This window comes from Lytechinus pictus, chromosome 12 (genome assembly GCF_037042905.1).
Source record: "Lytechinus pictus isolate F3 Inbred chromosome 12, Lp3.0, whole genome shotgun sequence".
Lineage (NCBI taxonomy): Eukaryota > Metazoa > Echinodermata > Echinoidea > Temnopleuroida > Toxopneustidae > Lytechinus > Lytechinus pictus.
The window spans coordinates 6,628,268-6,651,611 of NC_087256.1; the positions used below are offsets into that span (position 1 = coordinate 6,628,268).

Genomic DNA, 23,344 nt, shown 5'->3' on the forward strand with positions numbered 1-23,344 from the left:
CCCCCACTTAAGTGTTTGTTCCTTGCCCCCCCCTGCCCTTTATAACACCAACATTTAATTTTTCAATCTCTTCAGTGCGGTTCTGAGTTTCATTGGGTTCTTGCCTCCATATCTTTCATTGGAAAGGGAATTAATCTGTTAAATCTCTGAGCACACATTCAACCCAAACAGTCCTAAGTCAACACACAAACATTCTGTTTTTTATCCTCAATTCAAATAACCTTTGTCCCCCACTCAGTTTGCCCATCACTGATTGCACGGCCTCCTGGCCTCTTAAAGTTGCCTTTTGATTGTGAGAAGTCCGGTTGCACAAGAGATAATGTCCCATCACTCCACCCATTTGCCTATCTCTAAGCCCACAAGGAATCAAAAGAATCCTATGAATACCAAGGAGCCCAAATCTTTCATTATATCAATGGATTATTTTCCACAGAAACAAAGAAAATAGTGAGATACCACAAGCTTTTTTTTTCTTTTTCTTTCTCTAGGATTTATTGTTATAAAAACACAAGATAATAGGCTTTTCTTTTTGTGTTTGTTGTTTACTGTTTGCATCAAGGTTTTTTTTTTCAAAATGGCTGGTTTTGTCAACAGAAGCTGGGCTTGCTGCTAGGGGGTCCAAGAACACTTGTGACCCATGCAGTTTTTTTCTGTGGAATTTCACACTAACTTGTGACTGATAGGGTTGATGTTATACTGCCTCTTTTCAATTACTTTGGTCTATTTAGAAATAGATAGATTGGAGTTAACACAACAAACTTTTTTTTAATACATCTTTCCTGATTTTGGTTGACAACACTTTGCTGTGAGCCTTTATGAGTTCATGGCATGCACAAAGTAAACACAAGCAATAAACATTTTCATAACTTTCTGTTTCTTGACTTGGAACAAGTTTTAAGTTATTCAGAACTAAACTAATAGAGGAATAGGCCTACATCTTATATTAAGGAGAAATGCTTTTCAAAGCATTATTGGAAGAGAAATAGTGTCAGTCAATTGATGACATCTACAATTAGGCCTAAATATGGATTTTCCAAAACTGTATTGTTTTCGTTGTAGTTGTTGTTGCTTTATGAATTCATATACACCAACAGCAGAATGAGCAGAATTGCGAAGAGCTTAGTTCAAGTCTCTGGTTAGTCTGCAAACTTTATTGGGGGAAAGGCTCTTTTTTGTTTTATTTCTAACATTGAGTACATGAATAGAAGTTTGCAGATATTCCAATTGGCGATCAAAACAATGGAGAAAATCTGAATTCCTTTATTGAATAAAAAAGTGTCTGTCGTAACAACAGAGTTGTCAGATTCGGATGGGAAGTCTCTTTGCTTTAGGGAGGCTTTGGACTGGAACCGTCCTTGCCTTTTTTCTCTCTCTTTTCTAAATCTACTGGCGGGTCCTTGTTTTTGCTGAAAACTGTTTTTAACGCAAAGGCCTTGAACTATACAGGTTCGTGGAGGGAAATGCGTTTATTCCATGCAAGTTGAATTTTTGATGAATGTTTGTACTGTGGCATGAAGCAAAAAAGTAGTTAAACACTTGTAGAATGTCTGAGACACACCGTTGAAAATCGACCTCTGGTTCTACTGGTCCATTTGGGTAATTGGTACTTATCTTTGCTCATCTTTGGACAACAAACAGTAAAAGAAATAGAGAAAGAAAGAGAGAGAGAGCGAGGGAGAGAGTGAAAGAGAGATGCGGATGAGAGTGATAGAGGGGGGAGAGAAAGCAAGAGGTAAAAGATTGAGAAGAGGGAACATGTAGACAGATACACAGGGTGAGGGGGTGGTAAGAGAGAAAGAGAGAGAGAAGGGGGAAAGCAGTCATTTATATTCCATTTGAGGATGGTTTCTGCATCACTATCTTCTACCTCCTCTCCCTCAATTCCTCCGGTATCAGTTACCCATGAGATGCATGCCTGCTTGACAGCCATGATATACCTTCAGGACCAATGTATGTTCATCATCGTTGATGCATGTCCATCGTCATGGCAACCCTTCCTGTAGGTGGGTGGATCGAATTCTGCCTGTGATTAGTTGATTACATGTATCCCATTAGTTTCACATCATCCAAGTAATTTGTTATTAAAATGGTAATGTGGTGTATGAATAATTAAATATTTTCTGAATGTTATATGTAGGCTTACCTATCTTATTTTTACAGTAGGGCACTAAAGGATTATTCGGATGAGGTTATAAACATTCTTCTTCATTCAGACAGATCGCAAAATATCTGTAATTTGGACTGTATTCCAGTATTTAGATGGGGAAAAGAAGCGATTTATGATGTTTGTTGGCTGGGAAATTTTTCGCCTTTATAGTTATTGTTAACTGTCATTTTAAAAATAAACACCCTTATTGACAAGTTCTATAGGATATACACTTGCCTTTTCATATGATAAGTTCTTTGTAATCATGCTTTTTGTGCACACTTAGGTAGATATTTACCAAACATGAAAGTTGGCTGATGTCATCCTTTTTTCTGCAATCACTGCTTGAAACTTGACCTCTCAAAAACTAAATGCTATTGGCCACTCAACTGTTCAATTGATTAATCGAATTTACAAGCATTTACAAATTACAAATATACAGAAGTTGTAGATAATGTAAGATTTCATCATTAGATACAAAAACATATAAAACAAGCTTTCCTTTTGTCATGAAATCAATATGCCAATTATTTCTTCCATTGGGCCTTTTGTTACAAAGCTGTCAAATAAGATCATAAAATTCCAGGCCTAACAGTCACAAAATGAAATCAAAACATCAAGTAACATGTTCCAAGGCTTTGACATTGGATGTGCATGTATCAGTGGCAAATCTTCCTTTGTTATGAAACATTTTGTTGGATATTTTGTTAACAAAAAGTCTTGTTAGTTAGCGTGTGGGTGGTTGACAAAGCTTGAAGTGTAGTGTAGTCGTCGAAATATGTGGGAGTGAGTGAGGGGCCATGTGAGGAGCTATGCAATCGAGTGAATCCACATCCCCCCCCCCTCAAACCCTCATTGTGAAGAACAAAAAATTGAACTTGATTACACAAATATTAGCCCAGCTATGGCGACAGCTTAGCCTGCCATGCTGATTTCACACATTCTTTAGTGGGGCAATGTATATGACCCTGAACTAGGGGGAAGCAGCTTCTCCTTTTTTCTCTTTTTTTTTTCACCCTCTGAATGCTTTAGGAACTATTTCTATGTCAATTATTCCATCTCCAGAACAACCAATATTTAGTTTTGACAATTTTTTTTGTTGGGTTCATGGTGGCTCCTTGCCAGAAGAATGAAATGAAAATAAACAGGTGTGTGCATTTTCTAAAACAGCTCTTCTTTCCAGTTGCTCTTTTCATACTATCTCTGCCTCTCTCTCTCTCTCCTCTTTTCTTCTCTTTTCTTTGCATTTCATTTGTTGATTTGTTTCTTCACAAAAGCTTTTGTTGCCACATTCTTTTCTGTCTGTTATTTTCTTCTTGTTTATCATTCTAACATGTCATGCTTGGCTGTGTAAGCCTATGTAACAGCCAAACTTCCATGACTCCTTTCTTTCTGGTAAATGATATTTTACATGTTATATTTGTTTATTTTTGAAAAACGGAACCTAACTATGTGTAGTTATGGGAAGATGGTATTTTAGAAGTTTTTCAGTTGCACATGATACTTTCTGCATCCATGCCTTCTGCATGTGACTGTCTTTTCAAAGCAATCTTTAGATACATTGATGTTTTATTCTCTCATGAGATGAACAACTAGTCACATCGGAGTCGATGACATGAAATATGATCATCAGATGGGCATTTCATCCCCGCCTCTTTCATGTGAACGTCAGGCAATCAGTGCTTTCATACCCACCCATTCAAAAAGTACCTTCATTAAAGTCACAAGAAATTGTTCAGGCCTCAAAATACCTGATTTCTTATATGATGCATTCACACCCACCCGAATCAGACAAAGTTCTTGTAGTTACAACTTACGAGTCAGCAACAGGACACTTGTATTCAATATTCCGAGCTTGAGGATGTTCACTCTTCTTGTTGTGCACTGGACGTTTTCATTATGTCAAATAGTACTTCACAAACTTTGCATTTTTGTTGTGGGATTTCATGAAGAATTTGTGTTCACACTGTAAAATACTGATTCTTAATCCGAGTATAAAGAGCTACTAGTGATTTCAGGTATTTTTGTTGGTAATTGGTTGGGTATGGAGCATCTGACATGAACAACTGCAGGACTCTTTTCTGTATGTCTCTCAGAATCTCCGTATTTGGCGTCGGATAGCTGCCTGCATGTATTAAATGATCAGCAAAGAGCCGTTTCGGATGCTGCATTGCCTTTTGACAGATTAACACTGTCTCTTGAATTTTATGTTTTTTTCTCAAAGTGTGCAATAAAAGAGGTGTAGCTTGTTTGGCTTATGCCAGGATTCAGCTCCTTTTCAGCCTATAGCAATGTACCGTCTTGAGACAGAGATGCATGCTTTCACGCATGCCTAATATCAGATTTCTTGGTGAATCTTAGGTCTTGTAAATATTCATCAACTGCCTTCTGTGAGGCGATTTGCAAGAGAGCTCCCTCCTAACTTCTCTTTTGTCTTCCTCTTTATAAAAGTTGAGGGATTGTGTTTTGTTTCAGGGCCTTCTTGCATACAATATATTCGAAAGTAATCCGTACCACCCCCTCCCTTTTGGCCCTGCCCAACATAGCAGCCAAGACAAGTTATATCAGGACCATGCACACTAAGCTATAAAAGTGACTGATTGTACAGTTGATTTTCATATTTTATTGCACACAAAAAAGTCAATAATCACTGAAATCGATTTTAAAAATCATATGATAAATCACAAAGCTTACAATGTAATGGGGCCTAGATTGTCTTGCCAATGTACCTGACCTATCTGTCAAAGATTAAATCCAGAGACTTACTACTACCTATCCTTGATCCCTGCACCCGTTTGTCTCAATCAAGGGACCTGGCATAACATTTACTGTTGATACAAGCATTTTCTTTTTCTATCCCAAGTCGAAGTTCACAACCGATTGAGATGTGCAAAGTCTTGATATCTTTTTTATGAGCTCGAGATCAATATACAAAGTATTGTAATATTGATGCTCCAGGCATAGCCCTGTCAACGCTCTATTCATGGTGAGATGATAAGACAAATAAAACGAGCTAGGCGTGCGACAACAAATAGATGATATTGCAATGATCTTGTCAGGGTAACATGAATGTTCTGTGACGTGATTGGTTCGTTGTTATTTAAGCCCCTGGCCTGGATAAGAGATAATTTACGAGAAGGTGATGAAGGCGAAGACAGCCGCCCCCAGTGCCCAGGGAAGGATATCAGCTGTGACAAGAAGTTCAGCAGAATGAAATGCAAATTAAAGGCCTACACACCAAGTAACTTTTTGAAGTGGTAGCAACTGATAGAATGACTTAACTTGACAAACTTCGATTAATATTACTAAAAATCAAATCTGAATTATTCCTGTAACTAAGTTGAAATATTATATTTCCGTTTGACCATAGGCCTAGAATCAAAATCCAAATACCTTGAAATTTACATAGGATACTTGCAGATGTGGATGGTGTTTTTTTTTCAACTTTTGTTGTTGCTTTGAGACAGGCTCTTTCTATCTGTTCTGCATTTTTCATCTATCATTTTAGAAGTAAAGAAAGGAAATACCTTGCAATAGTCCATGCTTTTCAGACGTTGGCTTATTGTTTCTTTAATAAATATTTTGATTGCATTCTTAGTTTTTTCTTACTTAGAATCACCTTGGCCCGCCTTACTATTGATCTGATCAATCTCAACTGTATGGAAATCTATCAATGTCATAATTTGTTCTGCAGGAAATTAACACAATATCCATTGTAAAGAAAGAGAAGCACACTGAATTTTCAAAGAAATGATGGATGTATAAATATAAATCATATCAAGAAAATATATTGAAAAAAAAATGCATTTTACATGTAGATAATGACGTTGCTGGCTTTCCATATTTGTGGTTGATTAGATCAATCATAACTCTTTGTAAGATGGGAATCTGATATTGATCTCCATTCCCATTGAATTACAAACATTGAATGCAGTTTAAATGTTCTTCCCCATTGGCTATCTGTATGTGTTGAGTCTTGTATTTAGTTTGGAAGTTTGCGAAAACAGCAGCTTTTGTTTCTCGTGTTTATCTGAAAACACAGTTTTTACAAAAGGTATTTAGGCTACAGTAAAGGTGTAAGAAACATGCCCTGTACTCTGTTTACTTTGTTTTATCAAGGGCATCTTTAAGAGGCAAAAGAGTACAATCTTTGTTATCTTCTATTGTATATTGGATGGACATTGGACCCATTCGATTTCCCGCCAAAAATGAATAGGCAGTAAAAGATTAGTTTGTGCAGTTTGTACTTTCAATATTATTAATGTAGTATTTTTTAAAGATAAGGTTAATGTGTGGTTTTATGTTCAAATTATCTTTCCTTTCATAGTGGTTGTGTGATTGTAATGTTTGAGTTAAGACAGAAAATGTGGTGCCAAGTTTTGAGGAATTGTTTTATCTGAGGCAAATATTAAGCAGACGTGTGGGTGCCTTGATGTCGTTCTGTTTGGTTTGTGTGCTAAATTCATCATCTAATGCATTCAGAAGCAAGTTTCAAGTAGGCTTTGAATCATTCAAATATGGGTCAATGCCTTCTTTGACAGACAAACACCTCAAAAACTTAGGTGTCAAAATTAACACCAGACAAGTGGTTGTCCCTAGAAGTTAGTATTACACCATATACTTTGAACACAACACCAAAAAGTGATGAAATAATGAAATAGGCCTATGTAGTCCTAACATCACCAGGTAATAAATCAGAATTTTTGTTTCCAGGGCTATTTTTTTTTTTAGCTTACCAGCCCAATTTTGCTACATATTACAGTTTATATTAGATCCTTTTGGATTTAAGGAGCTCTTTATTAGTTTTCCAGGGCTCCGTAGGGCATTTTGGGGGCTAATTCGCCCCTAGCCCCTGTGTAATATTTCCCCTGCCATGTATACTGGTGTAAATTTACAATATTGTCCATGTTTCCTTTCTTTGAACAGAGCCACCAACATTGAGGCGGAACTTCAAAGGGGTGGTGGAAAAGAGTCTAGGGTTTGACCACAAGATACCCTGTCCAGTGAGAGCGGACCCTAGACCTTATACCAGATGGCTGAAGAACGGGACCGATATAAGATCCAACAGCCACGATGATCATGTGATCTTCACCAAGACGGCCATAGTCTTCAAGCCCTTGAAGTTGTCTGACGCTGGCCTATATACCTGCGTGGCATCCAATTCCTTCGGCAACCCCATCCATGTCAACTTTACCTTGATAGTAGTTGGTCAGTGAAGGTTTTTTTTTCATTATTTTTTCAAAGCAAATACAATACAGTAATTTCATATAGCATCAGCTCAAGACCTGAACTACTCAAACAGTTCCTGTATCTTTACCCATAATGCAAAGTTTTGATCATGTAGTCTTATAATATACTCCCACTGTAATGATTAATTAATTTTCTGCTTCTCCTTTTTAATACCTTCATAAAATGAATTGATTGATTGATTTTTAGTAACTTTTTAGTTAATAAGAGGTAAACATTTAGCAATTGTTGGTGGATATAGGCATAAAGTCACTTTAAGCACAATTATCTTGATATATGAACAAAATAAGTAAATGATAATGCACACTACATGAAATATAGGAAATTCTCAGAGAGATAAATATGAATGATTTTCGTATGTTATTTACCAGTTCAGTTCGGTATAAACCATATCACTAGAGATTGCTTTTAGCTAGAATAACAAATAAATAAGGCAATGTTTCATGACACAATGGCCTTTCTCTGTCACTGCCTTGTAAAACGCTCTTGATTTATTGCCAATGTTTTTCACCTCCCTTGACGATGTCATTAATTTCAGCAACAATATGCTTTCTTGGTATCATATTTTACATTTCGGTCGCTGACATGGTTGCAAGTTTAGCGCTGTCATTAAATGTTCGTGACCTGGCTGCCATTCCTGATCAAACTTCATTGCCCTTGATAACCTAGACATTGGCTGCAAAATGTCAGTAGAGGGCAGCATTGTAGAAATTTAACTGTGGTGCAGATGGGCACGCATGAGTATTACAGACCCCCATTCACTCACGTGTTATATCATAGCTCATCAAAAAATCATTAAAAATCAATCCCTCGATAGATTTTGCTTTAATTCACTGACATTAGTCACAATTAACAGTACATTAAGACTTGATATGTTAATGAGGTACTTGCCCAGCTCAATCAAAAGTTAAATGGCCTGAAATATGACTAACATAATTTCGGCCAGTTCATTGTCAGAAAAACCAGAACTGCATTGTGGGTAATAATAATTAAAATGAAATACAAAAATGCAGTCTAGCCTCCCCAAACGCCTTAATTATGAAAGAGTATGATCATTATCTCTATCGTTTTTCTTTTGATATACAAACATTTGATATATTTTTAATGAATTATTTTAATCAATAAAGTCATGTGATCTTTACTTACGCCTGTCCGGCATGCTTTGCGCGCAGATGAATTACACTCGTGTGCCCAGATGAGCATTGAACCTTATTGTGTGGACCTCCACTTTGAACCCTTTCCATATTTTGGAGAGAAAATATGATTAATTGCATATTCATAGAAATTCTTCCTGTCCAATCCATAGATCATATGAATAATATTAATAAAGCAAACCCTGATAAAACAAATTTTTATCTTTTCACAATCACTTCGGTTAAAACAAACCCTACCATTTAACTTTACAGATTGATATTCAGGCACTTATCTGACACAAATGTTGGTAATGTTGCTAAACCTCGATCAGTCCTTATCAATGTTATTTCTTGAGAAATTATATAAAGTCATAGGAATCACATTTCAGTTCTTTTACGATATTTTTCCGAAGATAGATATAAAATGGAAGGCAATGAAAATTTGAATATTTATTCTCATAGTCTGTGTAGATGAACTTATTGCCTAATCTATCCCAGGGTGATGACACCTACATTTCTCAAATTAAATTATTCTGCATTTTTGTAAATCGCAGACACGCATGCAGATTCTGCGTACGACGAATCCAGCGTCCTGGAATCCTTCTCTTCGCTGGACTACGACGGCCCGTACAATGAAACGGAAGAAGAGATGGACTTCCCGAGGTTCACCTACCCGGAGCGCATGGAGCCGGAGAGGCCCTTACCAAGCCACACCAAGGTCAGGCTGGAGTGCGGAGCCAGAGGAACACCTACCCCTAACATCACATGGATCAAGGATGGAGAGAACAACTGGAAGCAGAATGTCATTAGACCTACAAGGGTGAGTGTAGGGAGCATTGCATGATACAGATGGTCAGTGAGTCTGTTGTTGTAAGCTACCAAAATGCTTGCATCTGATTGGTTCAGAGCCAATTAGGCAGTTACCATTTGTTTCATGAAACACCCCCAGGGATGGGCATTTCTCAGACAGATGCAGGAATCAATTTGTGCTGCAACAATGCCATTTGAGAAGACGTTGATGTACCTATACCACACTTGACCCAAGTGAGGTAAATGGGTACCTGGTAGGAATATGTTCCTTGATACACTGAAGCGCCTTATTGGCAGCTATGCAAAGGCCATTGTGAGTGTCATTACAAGAAAAAACATTTCAGTTGTACAAGAATGCCCATTCTATGTTTTTCCCCCAGTTTTTATCAATTTAAAGTGGTATCCCTTGATTCATACAAGTACTGGTAACTGTGGTTGGTTTAAGATTCAGGGAATAGCCTGATAAAACACATTGACCTGTATTCTGAAGTCGGGTTTAACTTAAACTCAGGTTTAAAGTTGTGGTTTTAGTATGGCGAGCCAATTGTTACATAAATCACTAATAGTAGAGATATCATACTTCAGCTCATTTGGCTCTCAAATCATTCATAATTGTCTAGGAAGTATAAAAAGATTATTGGCTTCACCATTGATGAATCTAGAAAGAGCACAGTAAACATAAGAAACATACAACTTAATAACAAATTTGATACTTTTGGCTTCCCATACTTAAACCACAACTTTAAACCTGAGTTAAACTTAAACCCGACTTCAGAATACGGGCCATTGACTTCTGACCTTGTACACTGTAAGAAGATAACAAGGTGTCTGTCTGCACAGCCACCAAACTTGAAACAGTATTATGATCAACTAAGTGTAATTTCATTCATTTCAATCTTCAAATGTATCATTTGGTAAACTAAAAACCTACTCTACCCCCTTGTATTTTCCGCCAGGTTGAAGAGAAAGGTTTCCTACTGATCATCCGTCGAGCGATCATTACAGACTCTGGGAAATATACTTGCGTCGTGAGCAACGAGTATGGCACCATTGACCACACCTATGATGTCAAAATCAGAGGTTTGTTATTCTTCTCTCCCTCATAAAACTCTTTTAAGATCAGACAGTGATTGAGGCACAAAATATCGTAAATGATACTTACCCTATCTCTATTGAAATTGTATTTCATTTCTGTTACATCTAGTAATATAAGTTTACTTGTAGGAAGACTTAACTAATCCATGAAAATATTACGCAGGGGCTGGGGCTGATTTAGCCCAGAATTGCTCAACAGAGCCCTGAAAACTATATCCAATGTTGCAGATTTAGCCTGTAATTTGTGAAAAGTAGCCCTTGAAAACAGACAAATCAATTTTTTTGGCCTGCTGCAAGATATTCCCCCTGTGTTGTATGGGTTAAAGAATCCAAACTAAGAATGATTATGCAGAATTATTATGTACCTATAGGTGTTAGTGGTCTTTTTAGAAGGATTTTGAATTGTTTCTCGTCCTGTTGCAGAACGACTCCCTGTCAAACCTATCATGTCGCCCATGAAGAACGTGACTGCGGTTGTGGGTTCCAACACGTCGTTCGTGTGTCGGGTCGTCAGCGACCTGACGCCGCACTTTGCCTGGATGCGTTACAATGGGACCAATAGCACTAGACAGAGTCTGTCGGACATTGATGACCATATTAGTATCCTTCAGGTAAGAAAAAAAAACCTAAGTGACTGAAAAAGAATGAAAAAGAGGAACAGAGAAATGGATGGATCGGCCTTCCCAGTTTATAGTGAATGCTAAATATGACTTACCTCTTGTGCCCAAAATTTCACACAAGTTGGTTAACTAACTTAACTCATGATTTAAAATATGTCATTTGACATAAATTTTCATCAATTTGGGTAAATATATCAACTATATAATAGTTTTGGCACCCAGGTGTTGAATTTAAATGTTGGTTTAACCCATGGTTTTAGTTAATCCAACTTTGTGAATTTTGGCTACAGATATTGAGGAGGGAATGCCTTTGGCTGGTTTTCATATTTTTTAGTTCATAATCATTTTTAGCACATTTAATTAATTTTACATATAATAAATGTGTACCATTAGTGATGTGATACAATATGATCAACTGCTTATAAAGCATGCAATGATTGATACGCATTAATTATATGATTAACTGTTTTTTCTAATCCAAATGAAACTAATGCATATTGGAATATGTAGTGAAGAGCTTCTAAACTCTGAAATGCTGAAAGAGAATAATCATTCAGAAATATAAATTTCTATGTCATAGCAGTAAAGAAAAAAAGTATAGTATTAAGTTGGATTGATATTACCGTAATTATGCATGAGAATGAGAAAATAATGTTATTTTTTATTTATATGACTTTTGATGAAATGATATTGCATGTGCATGAAGTCCGTTGCATGATACCCACATTTTTTTTCAGATGATGTATTATATTCGTATGATATCAATTTCGTTTTGTATTGTTCAACATGATCATTTCACTGTGTTTTTATGACGATTTTGATATATTATGATTATGTAGTGTATGTGATTGTTGCTGATGCTTGGATGTTGTGATAATGTGGTTGTGAACTGTCTTTTATTTATTATTTTTTTGTAGCCAGTAATAGTGTCAAGTTTTGCTCATGTGTTATTTTTTATTTCCTTCTCTTTTTGTGAGGGGGGGATGTTGTATGGTTAATACTTTTCATCTATTCTTTCATGTTTGTATCTGAATTTGTTGTCTTTATGCCTGAAATAAAATACATTCTATACAGATCAACAAAAAATATATAGACATGTGCGAGTGGACGCATCTTTCGATAAAACAAAAGAAATGGGAGAGAGTCATATTCTTTAGAAAACGATAGAAAATATGGAGGGGTCATGTTCTTGTAGAAAACAATAGAAATGGGGGGAGGGGTAATATTCTTGTGGTACACAATATAATTGCGGGAGGGGTCATATTCATTTTGAGAACAATAGAAAGGGGGGGTCATATTATTTTAGAAAACAATAGTGTTAGAAATTATCAGTAGTACAGTATGACTGTCACTGTAAAATTCTTCACTCTTGCATGCATGCAATTATGACAGACTGTTGATATAATGTCATATTCCCAATGCACATACCTATACACAATTAATGTGACGTTTATGTTCCTTGTCAGTATAGGCATTGTATTGACATAGAAATGTTTACCATTGCTTCAAATGTAAACAAGCAATTAAACAAAAACTTTGATTACTCTTCCAAACCACCTCATTATGGATGTTTTCAAACAAATCAGCTGTATTATAAGGTAAGATATATGTAGTCATGTAGACCGCATGCACAAAATGTATGTACGTTACCTGTAAAATCTAGCGTCTGAAGGTTGTTTATATTAAAAATGATTATACAGATATGTCAAAAAAATTGATATTGTCTATATTTTTGTATTGACCTTTTTTGGTCGGGGTGGGGGTTGTTGAGGAGGTGCTATATAAATAGCTATAAAATGGAATTATAGACTGTGATTTTGAGTGATGCTGAATTGATTTTATACTGTGTTAACTGATGGATGCGTGATTATGGTATGGTGTTCATGTGAAAAATAATGTTTGGAAACTTAGTAACTTTGCCATTTTTATGTCAACAAGATGTTATAGCATGGAGAAGTACTATAATTGAATTTAACCACTAACATAATTTGATTTTCCATTTTTTCCCCATTGTCCCTCGTGCATGCCTGCCTACCTCCCCCTCCCACTACCATTATACCACCAATCATCATCCATTCTGCGTTTATGGTCGTTGGCAACCAACTTATTGCTGGTTGCTATGGCGATCACTCTTCTTCCCGGCATGTGAATGTTTGGTAATGACGTTGAACGAGCAGCAACGATGGGTCGAGGAGCCGATGCTCACTTGCGATGAGTTCTTGGATGTCTTCTACCAGAATCAATCAAAGAGGATGTTGGAATGTCTCCATCTTATTCAGGTATTTTGTCATCATCATCATCATCATCACCACCATTTCTTCTTCCTCTTGCAGCTGTTTCCAGTTGGATATTTGGTATTCTTTTCTCTTCACAAACTAGATGCTTTCGTGGTGGAAGTAATTCTATCCTGAAGTATTATTTGTTGAATTATTGGTAGGGTGACAATACCTGGTTTATTATACTTATCAATTTTTTTCAGTAGAGTTTATACTACTCTGACATGTCCATCTGTACAGTTTGGTGACACCAGTAGTGACTTTCACTTTTGAACCACAAGTTTTTGCTTGAGTAAAATTAGGTCCCTTCTACAAAGTATTTATTAAAAAAAGAAACATTTCAATCAGAAGATATGATTTTATTAGAAAATATAAATAGAAAAAAAATGTACATGATATTTTCACCCTACCAATAATTAGCTGATCAATATTGCCTTTTGGTCTCTTACTTTAAAAATATGTTATTGCAGTGTTCATTTTATATGCTTCAAGCTATATTTTCTTTCTATTACTTGGTGTTCTTGTTATATTCTTTTGCTTATCTTTAAATTCCTTTTCTGTTATTTATTTATGTCTGATTACTTTTCTGAAACATTTTCATCATGGGGGTCTTAGTCATTTCTTACAATTTCATAGATATTAATATATCCTTATGGGAATTTTTTTTTTATTGAAGGGCATTTAACAAAGGGGCAGTTCCATAAAATGTTCAACCTTTTTGTACGTCTGACCCCCATTTTTCTCAAATCTTACTTCACTTCATAAACTGACCAAGTCATGGTCCTTTGAGAACATTACAGACTATCAAAAGAACAAGTAATCTGAGACAGAAAATTTCATGAAGGTCCCACATATAGGGGGTCAGATACATGTACGTATTTCATGGACTTGCGAGAAGGGATACATATAACTTCAGGACTTGAAAGTTTACACTGAAAATATTTGAAATATATTTGTGTATCTTAAAACTTATTGTAAAATGAAAGAGCAGTGGCATTATTACGGGGTCAAGTTTGGTATCCTTATCCAAAATTTGTATTTACTTTACTTAACGTATATCTATATATTCATTTTCCCCCGTCTGATTACTTTTATATGTAGTTTTTGCTCTTTCCTTCCTCATTTTCTCAACCATTTTTTTTTTCTTTGGTGAAATTTCCCTTTCAATGTCTTTACTCTCCTTCTGTATCTTATTTACTTTTATCTTTTCCCTTTCATATAATCTTTTTCTATATTGTGCTCCTGTATTATTCATTTTCTATCTCCATATATGTCATATTTTAGTCTTTTATTTTCGTGTCAATCATTCTAAAAGTTGTTCTGTGGATTTCTATTCTTTCCAGGAATCAAGTGAATCAACTAAGCTTTATATTTTTCTCTCTAGGAAAAGCAAGTTTTTGATTATTTCTTTGCATGTTCCTGATTTGCATGACAAACTTATTTCTCAATTACTTAGAAAACTAACTCTTTATGATTAGCATGCTGCATGTGTCTTGACTTTCTAAAACACAATACTAAAGCATTGGGTGGAAATATTATTCTATTTTTGCATGAAATTACTCTCTAAAACCAATTTAATCAAGAAAACTCTAGTATTTGGAATTCTTTTTTTAAACATTGTATTAGGAATTGTCTTGTTCTTCATTATTGGCAAACTTTCTTCTGTTATATACATATACACATTTCTCTGCTGATTCTTCATTTTATTATGTGCACTTCTCTTCCTGCTTCTTATCTCGATTCAAATTTCTCTTTTACTTTTTTTTCTTCAAAGTTCAAACTTTTCACTGCTCTTATTGTTCACATTATTCTTTTTTTATCTGCTTCTCACCTCTCTTCACAAATATCACTTTCTTTTTCATTTACAAATGTTTTAAAAAGCGTATTGTTATGGAAAAAAATAATCAAATTTTTTTTCCCATAAACCTGCATTGTATTAGATTTATGAATGACAGTTTGTGTGCAATATGAGGCAAATTTTACATGCACTTTTATCTATCCTTTGTACAGCTTTAACAAAGAAATGATAAATGAGAGTTATTTCTATTTTTTTTTAGTTCGAATTAAGAATCATTGGTACTGAATCAGACAGAAGAAAAAAAATCATCATTTAATTCGATCTGCTTTATTGTTTTACACTAAAAAAAAGTGGAGATATGACCATATTTTAGCTTTTTGATTGAAAATGATGCTATCAAAATGCATCAAAATTCTCACCTACTTGGAGAATTTAACTAGATATGAACAAAATTGAAGAAAATTGCATTATTTTGGCCCCTAAAAGAATTACATGTATAATGAATAAAAAGTAGAGAAATAAAAAAAATAATTAGAATAAAGGAAATGAATAAAATAAAATGAAATAACATGATCTCACAGTAAAAAACAGTCTAATTGAAAAGAAGGAATAAAATAATAGTGATCATGTTAGATATACATTAGGAAAGAGCACATTGACTGATTTAGTTTTAATTATTTTTGTTGATTAGCTTGAAACTCAAGGTGGGATGGAAGAAGCCAATCAGTTGAAACTCTACAATGTCCAGTACGAAGACGAAGGACCGTACCTCTGTGTTGCCGGAAACTTCTATGGAATGAGTTGGGAAGGCGCTTATCTGGACGTCGTAGAACGTATGTGAACATTGACTTTTCTTTGCTTGATATCCCCAGCACTGGGACAGGGAATGAAAGAAGTGGCATTTTTACAGTGTACAAATGGTACAGTGTAATACAACACAATAATGAAAATAAGAGTATGGTGCTTCCACTGGACTGCCAGGGTCAAATAAGGTTAACTGATTTACTGTGGTCAATAAAGACTATTTGACCCTTAATTTTTGGTGCTTACTTAAAAGAGAGATTCAAATTCATTTATTTCACATCTCTAGATGAATTAATTAATTATAAATAACATAAATGAACAATATATAAAAGCTTATCATGCTTAATATAACTTTCACTTGAACTTACCTGAGCTGAAAATGGTCCCGGAAAAGTACAATAATTATGGAGGAGGTTTATAAAAAGCGTAATTATTAATCTGTATATTTTGTTGCATTTTGGTTGCCTCAGTGCCTATGTCATTTTGTTCAAGTGCATATATTTTTTTTTCAATGAAACTTATTGACCCTAATATCGATTTCACTTTGAAACACAATTTCAATTTAATTTGCACATCCAATCAAGTTTTTGAGCAAATTTTGGTCTTACACAAGTACAGAAAACTTTAAAAACTGGGTATCACAAATCTGGTCTCAAAAGATAGAAGAGACATGCACAAGAATGCTATATTTATTACTTTCTGCATTGCAGACATATCACCTTGAAAATTGATCGGTCCCCCCCCCCCCAAAAAAAAAAAAAAGTATGGTGTCAAAAGATACAGGAAACATGAACAAGAAACATGTCACATGAAAAAGTGATTCCCACCTCAGTACAGAGAGGATACAAATTTTGAGCATAAGGCCAAATATGAGCATGTATTTTTATTATCACTTTGCAGCACCAACGCAACCTCCAGAAAGAACACAGCCCCCTGCGGTGTACATTCCACCAAACACCCAGACAACAAACAAGACTCATCTCATCATCTTCATTGTGGTAGGCTTTATCGTCGTCGTCGTCCTTGTGACTTGCATAGCCATCTTATGCAAGCAGACCCAGGCCAGGCATCAGAGGCCGCCAGACAAAGCAGTCATTAACGGTACTCGCCCTCACATCTACAGACAGGTAAGCTACCAAATGCAAATCCTGTACTCTACGATTAGAGTTTCTAGTTTTATACAGGAAACATAAGTTTCACGGAATTCATGAAGAACATTTTTCATAGAAACACAATTTTTCAGAACAAAAGAAAGACAGAAATATACAGAGAAAATGATGAAAGTAGATGCAAAATCTAATAAAACAAAGCTGTGCACAAGTAAAGGGTCTGCAAATAAAACTAGTTTGCACTGTTAAGCTTGTGTTTTCCAAGCTTTATCTGCATGGGAACTTTTTTTTTTTAAAGATTTCCACTTTTCACAATTTCTTATTTGTATGTGTTGTACACGTCACCAATAAACAAGGAATAAAATGTTTAGAATACTGAATTAAAATCCCATGCGTCAGTTTGGAAGGGGTACTCGTAGTCTCTTATTATTTTAATTGCCTTGAAAGATCCATGTGAGAGATCATCGTATGATTAGTAACTTTAAATAAAATAACTGGTAATGTTTCGATGAAATAGATCAACTGACTGTATGTTAGCGGTTATTTTTGGATGCGATTGTGCATCATTGTGCATCACTCTAGAGTCATCTGTTACTTGACCTACATCATATGCTCGAAACTTAGTAACAAATTACAGGAACTTGAAGAGTGCAAGAACTTGACACTAAGTATGTAAAATAAAATAACCGAATCTGTTCTATATCTTCTCCAGATGTCGAATGACTCCACCAAATCCAATGCTCCCTTATGTCAGTTCAGAGGGAATCGACTGACGTCATCACTAACAGTCATCTCAGAATATGACATCCCTCTTGATCCTGATTGGGAGTTCTCAAGGGACAGGTATGTACTCCAGTCTTAATCCAGTCATGCAACCATCAAGTGCTCTTCTCCTCATTCTTGGATAATGTTTCACTCCAAATCTTGTGTATCGACTTGAGTTTCTCTTGGGAAGTTCGACGTTTGCATTATTCATTGTACATTGTGGAATTTCATGAAGCATAACCCCGAAACTGAGTTTTAAGGGACAGTCCCTGAAATAAGGAAAATGTTTTTTTTTTTTTTTTTATAACTGACATTGTGTCCTATTTTCCTGGGGCAGTCACATTTTGTAGAAGTTTGGAAGGTATGAGTTCTGATGATGTTTAAGTGGGTATGACAATTGTTAGGGGAAAATGATTTCAGTCTTCAAATTGCTATTTTTATGAAATCATATTCAGGTATTTCCATTACTCCAGGGCCCTATTGGCATTTGAATGCTATTCAACAACTGTGGGGGCTTCAGTGAAATAAATATTACATTATGATTTGTAATATTTTTAAAAATTCATAATGATAGTTTATATTCCTCCAGACTTTTTCCATTATTATTGGATATTTTAAAAAGTTCTAGAAACATGTTCTTGATAGTAAAAGTTATACAATAAGCTAGCAGTAATGCATTAAATGAATTTTTGTTGTTGCTATGATAGACTCACCTTGGGCAAGACAATTGGAGAAGGCGCATTTGGCAAGGTTGTGATAGGAGAAGCTGTTGGTATACCAACAGTATGCCAGGAGAAGACTAGCACAGTAGCCGTCAAAATGCTGAAAGGTGAGAGTTTGAAAGTTTTTAACATTCTTCTGGATAATTTCAAATTTCCATGTTCCACACCAGTGGGTGGAATGCAGGGTGGATAGGATCTTAATTGATTTGTATGGATATGGTTTATATTTTTTCCCCCATTTTTGTCACATTGTTATACCAATACTTTCTACTTTATCATTTCTTTTTCTTCATATTGTTTTACTAATACTTCCACATTATCAGGGTGACAAATTCAAGATGAGATCTTTGTAAAACTCTTCTTTGGTAGACTTGTACTAAAATATTTTATAACTGTAGAACTACAAGTCCTGCTCTATAAATGAGTGTACATATCCTTATTTCCTTTTTATGCAATTAAAAAAAATCAATTATCAATGTCTTTGAATTTTTTTTCAAGGTTAAATGATTTGAATAAGTAAATTATCCCCCCCCCCCACCTCCACCCCCCAAAAAAGAGGAAAAGATTGATAATTAATTAAAAAATGAAATATCAAAAAAGGATTAATGAAAAAAAAAATGAGAGACTGTTTAAGCATTTTTAGCGACAATATAATGCAATTTTCTTTCAGCCAATGCCATGGATCGAGAGTTCTCAGATCTCATCTCTGAGCTGTCAATGATGAAGATGATCGGAAAACATCCCAACATTATCAATCTTCTCGGATGCTGTACACAAGATGGTAAGTTTTGTTCAATGTCTGGTTGATAAGAGTTATTGTGGTTAAGTCTGAAAGGACCCAAGGAGCTTTCATAAAACTGTTCAGAAGGTTACGATCGATTTCATGACCAGCTGGCATAAGGAAAACCAACATGTATTCCTCAGTCATTTCAACTCACATTAGATGAAGTTCAAATATGCAGAATTTGTAAGCTTGGTATATGTTATTGGTTACAATGAATATAAAATTATGCGATATGTACTAAAATGTAAGAATCCGTTAAAAGAAAAAGAACTTCTGCACACTATAGAAAGTCATTTTCTTTTCATTGATACCTTTAAGATCATTTTAGTGAAACACCCCCCATCTCCTGTAAATACCAGAGGAGCCATGTTTAATCTAGGAGTGTATTTCAGGGAGCCTCATTTCAAATTCTCATAGCCAATCAGGTTCAATAATTCAGTAGCTTATAACAGTCTTTGACATCACCTACCACTTCATGAAATACTCCCCTTGTGTACATCTGGGCCCTGTCTTACAAAGAGTTATGATTGATCCAATCCATCTCAACTGTATGGAAATCCATCAATGTCATAATTTTTTCTTCAGGAAATTTTCACAATGTCAGTATGTCCTTTGTAAACAAAGATAAGCACAATTTTCAAGAAAACTGAATATATGAATGGACATTACATCTAGAAAATATGTTAAAGAACGAACATGCTTTTTAGATGATGACGTTGCTGGCTTTCCATAGATGATCGGATCAATCTGAACTCTTTGAGATGGGTCCCAGTTGTCTCTGAATGAAAATTTTAGAGAATCAAACGCAATTTCTATTTAAAAAAAATCCATAAGAAATGACTTTATTAAATATTATTATCGAACATATTGATTAATTTTTTAAATATATGATTTAGGTTTAGGTTGTCTAAAAAAGACCAATATTTTCATGACATGATTATAACCCCTTCCGTATCACAGGACCACCCTATGTCATCGTTGAGTTTGCTCACCACGGTAACCTGCGTGACTTCCTCCGATCAAGACGTCCACCTGAAGAATACGAGAAGTCCATCCTCCTGACCACCTCCCAAACGTTGACCAATAAAGATTTGATGTCCATGGCTTACCAGGTGACCAGAGGCATGGAGTTCCTGGCTTCGAAGAAGGTGAGAATCCCTACTTCGCCGTGAGCGCCCCAAAACACTATATCGATCCTTTTCTTGTTGTATTATTGTATTATAAAGGGCTGCATAATATCACAATTGTTCTTGAAACTTCAATGAATCAGCTGTACTGGGTCCATGATATATTGCCTGTCACAATATTATCATAAATTGAGGTTTTAATTTGCTCAGACAATACTTCTACCCTAGTTAAATGCTATAAAACCTAGATGTTTTACTTATTCCTCCAATCCAACTTGCCAATGTCCCATCCCCCCCCCCCTTCACTTTCAACTTACAACTTACAACCCGAGGAAATGAGATTTAGTAATCCAAAGAAGAGCGATTTGAAAAATTGTCTGTGATTGTGCATAGGTTTTCCTTTCCTAACTTTACTATACCACAGCCAATCTAGAAGCAGTTAACTCTTTATTTAATTTCTCATTGTTTATCAATAGTGCATTCATCGAGACTTGGCAGCCAGGAATGTTCTAGTGACGGAAGACTTTGAGATGAAGATTTGTGATTTTGGACTCGCTCGTGATATCCACTACATTGACTTCTACAGAAAGACTACAGATGTAAGATTTCTTTTTATACTTAACCTTTTCCTGTTCCCCCAGACCTCTCATCTCTACAAAATTATCTTTTATGCTTTTCACACTGTACTTTTTTCCTTAACCCCAGGAAATTGGTGGGGCTAAGGGGGGGCCTTAGCCCCACCAATTTCCCGGGGTTAAGCTTAGCCCATTTCGTTTTCACACTATGTTTTAGCAAAGTGGGCTAGCACGGTAAATAGTACAGTACTATCTAGCCCTGCAAAAAAGCAGGGTTAGCCCGCTTATTGTGGTGCTAGCACCACAATTGCGGTGCTAAGAGATGCAGTGTGAAACGAAACTGGGCCAAGGAAAAGTAGGGCTAAGCAATAGCCAATCACAGAAGTCAAAATCGCACGTTAATCACGCTCTGTATGGTAAAATCATCAATATTCATGAGCTGTGGGATAGTCCGGGGTTAAGGCGTTAACCCAGGCTAAGCAGATAGTATGGGGTTAAGAAAAACAGTGTGAATCCAAAAAAAGATAGTATGGGGTTAAGGATAGTATGGGGTTAAGGAAATGCTATGTGAAAAGCATATTTGAATATGTATATAATATATTCCTATGACTTGTATAGTTGTCACACCCATATTTATGTTTTTTTTATTGCTGCACGTGTTCTACAACATGTTTAAATTTCAGATATTTTGGGGCTATTCAACCCCAATTCCTTTGGCACTATATAGAGCACACAGGAAATATTCCAAGTCAAGAACAAAAAAGTGAAAGACATATTAAACAAAGGGTTTAAGACGATCTGTGGGATAGTCCGGGGTTAAGGCGTTAACCCAGGCTAAGCAGATAGTATGGGGTTAAGAAAAACAGTGTGAATCCAAAAAAAGATAGTATGGGGTTAAGGAAATGCTATGTGAAAAGCATATTTGAATATGTATATAATATATTCCTATGACTTGTATAGTTGTCACACCCATATTTATGTTTTTTTTATTGCTGCACGTGTTCTACAACATGTTTAAATTTCAGATATTTTGGGGCTATTCAACCCCAATTCCTTTGGCACTATATAGAGCACACAGGAAATATTCCAAGTCAAGAACAAAAAAGTGAAAGACATATTATACAAAGGGTTTAAGACGATCAGACCATCTGATAATAACAAAGTCGTTACAAACTGGTATGACTGAATACTCATTACCAAACCGATATTTATTTTGCTTTTCAGGGTCGGTTACCAGTAAAATGGATGGCACCGGAAGCACTGTTCGATCGTATGTTCACCACCCAAAGTGACGTTTGGTCATTTGGTATTCTTCTTTGGGAGATCATGACCTTGGGAGGTACACCTTACCCTAGCGTTCCTGTTGAACAGATGTTTGACTATCTACGCTCAGGCAAGAGATTGGAGAAACCTCAGAATACCTCGTTAGAAATGTAAGTTTAAAGAACCTTGGTTGGTGGATATGTGAGCTTTATGGTAGAGCTCTTGCAAGCACATATAGTACACATATCCACATCCGCGAATATGATTATTGATACTTAACCCTCAATCTCCCGGGGTATTTTGATTCTTGTCATTCCCAGGGGGGGGGGGGGGGCCATTATGGCCCCCCCTTAAGATCTCAGCCGTGGATTGCGCGATCACAACGAAAATTTGCATGATGGTAGAGAATGACGTAATCTACGCAGTTGCATTGGTATATTTCACTGAATTCATATATTTTTATTTTATATGAATTAATTATGCTAATTTATTCATGAAATCATACTTTTTGCTCTGATTCACTAAATAAAGCTCCTAGAATGCTATTTTTTGGTGAAAATATTCTTTATAGCATTCCTAACAATTGTGAATGAAAAAAATTCTGGTACAAAGACCGATTTCTTATGTATTTTATTTTTTTTTAAATTTCTTATGTATTTCTTTGTTTTTTTACTTTTTGTTTTTTATTGTTTTTTCGATGGAAATAGTTCCAGACTTAATTCTGATCATAAACAAGGCAAAATTAATTAAGTTTAATCATTAAAAGTAGAAATAATGATACATTTATGAATTTTGGCCAAATACACAATTTGCATTGGATTTGTACATGAAATCACGTTTATGAGCAATTTTGGGTCTGACATGCACTAACATAATGTTGCGTAATGTCGTAACCACGTACCCGGGCATCACAAATTTGGTCTCAAAATTTGCGCGAGACTTGAAAGTAAAAAGTCAGTGAGCGGCGAGGTCAAAAAAATTTGCGCAGCAGATATATCGCGAAAATTGTCGAGGTGGGGGGGCCATAATGGCCCCCCCCCCCCCCCCCCCCCCCCGGGAGAATTAGGGTT

General features: G+C 35.7%; 1 protein-coding gene across 1 annotated transcript in view; it reads left to right on the top strand.

Annotated features, from left to right (window-relative positions):
* LOC129273246 (fibroblast growth factor receptor-like) overlaps positions 1-23,344 on the top strand; it is a 34,063-nt gene that overhangs the window by 2,506 nt on the left and 8,213 nt on the right. The window contains exons 2-14 of the mRNA XM_064107852.1: positions 7,073-7,354; positions 9,081-9,346; positions 10,293-10,416; positions 10,855-11,042; positions 13,229-13,330; positions 15,817-15,958; positions 16,830-17,056; positions 17,751-17,881; positions 18,511-18,632; positions 19,196-19,306; positions 20,270-20,457; positions 20,913-21,035; positions 22,236-22,444. Coding sequence (XP_063963922.1) covers positions 7,073-7,354; positions 9,081-9,346; positions 10,293-10,416; positions 10,855-11,042; positions 13,229-13,330; positions 15,817-15,958; positions 16,830-17,056; positions 17,751-17,881; positions 18,511-18,632; positions 19,196-19,306; positions 20,270-20,457; positions 20,913-21,035; positions 22,236-22,444 — 2,215 coding nt within the window. The remainder of the gene's footprint in view (positions 1-7,072; positions 7,355-9,080; positions 9,347-10,292; positions 10,417-10,854; positions 11,043-13,228; positions 13,331-15,816; positions 15,959-16,829; positions 17,057-17,750; positions 17,882-18,510; positions 18,633-19,195; positions 19,307-20,269; positions 20,458-20,912; positions 21,036-22,235; positions 22,445-23,344) is intronic.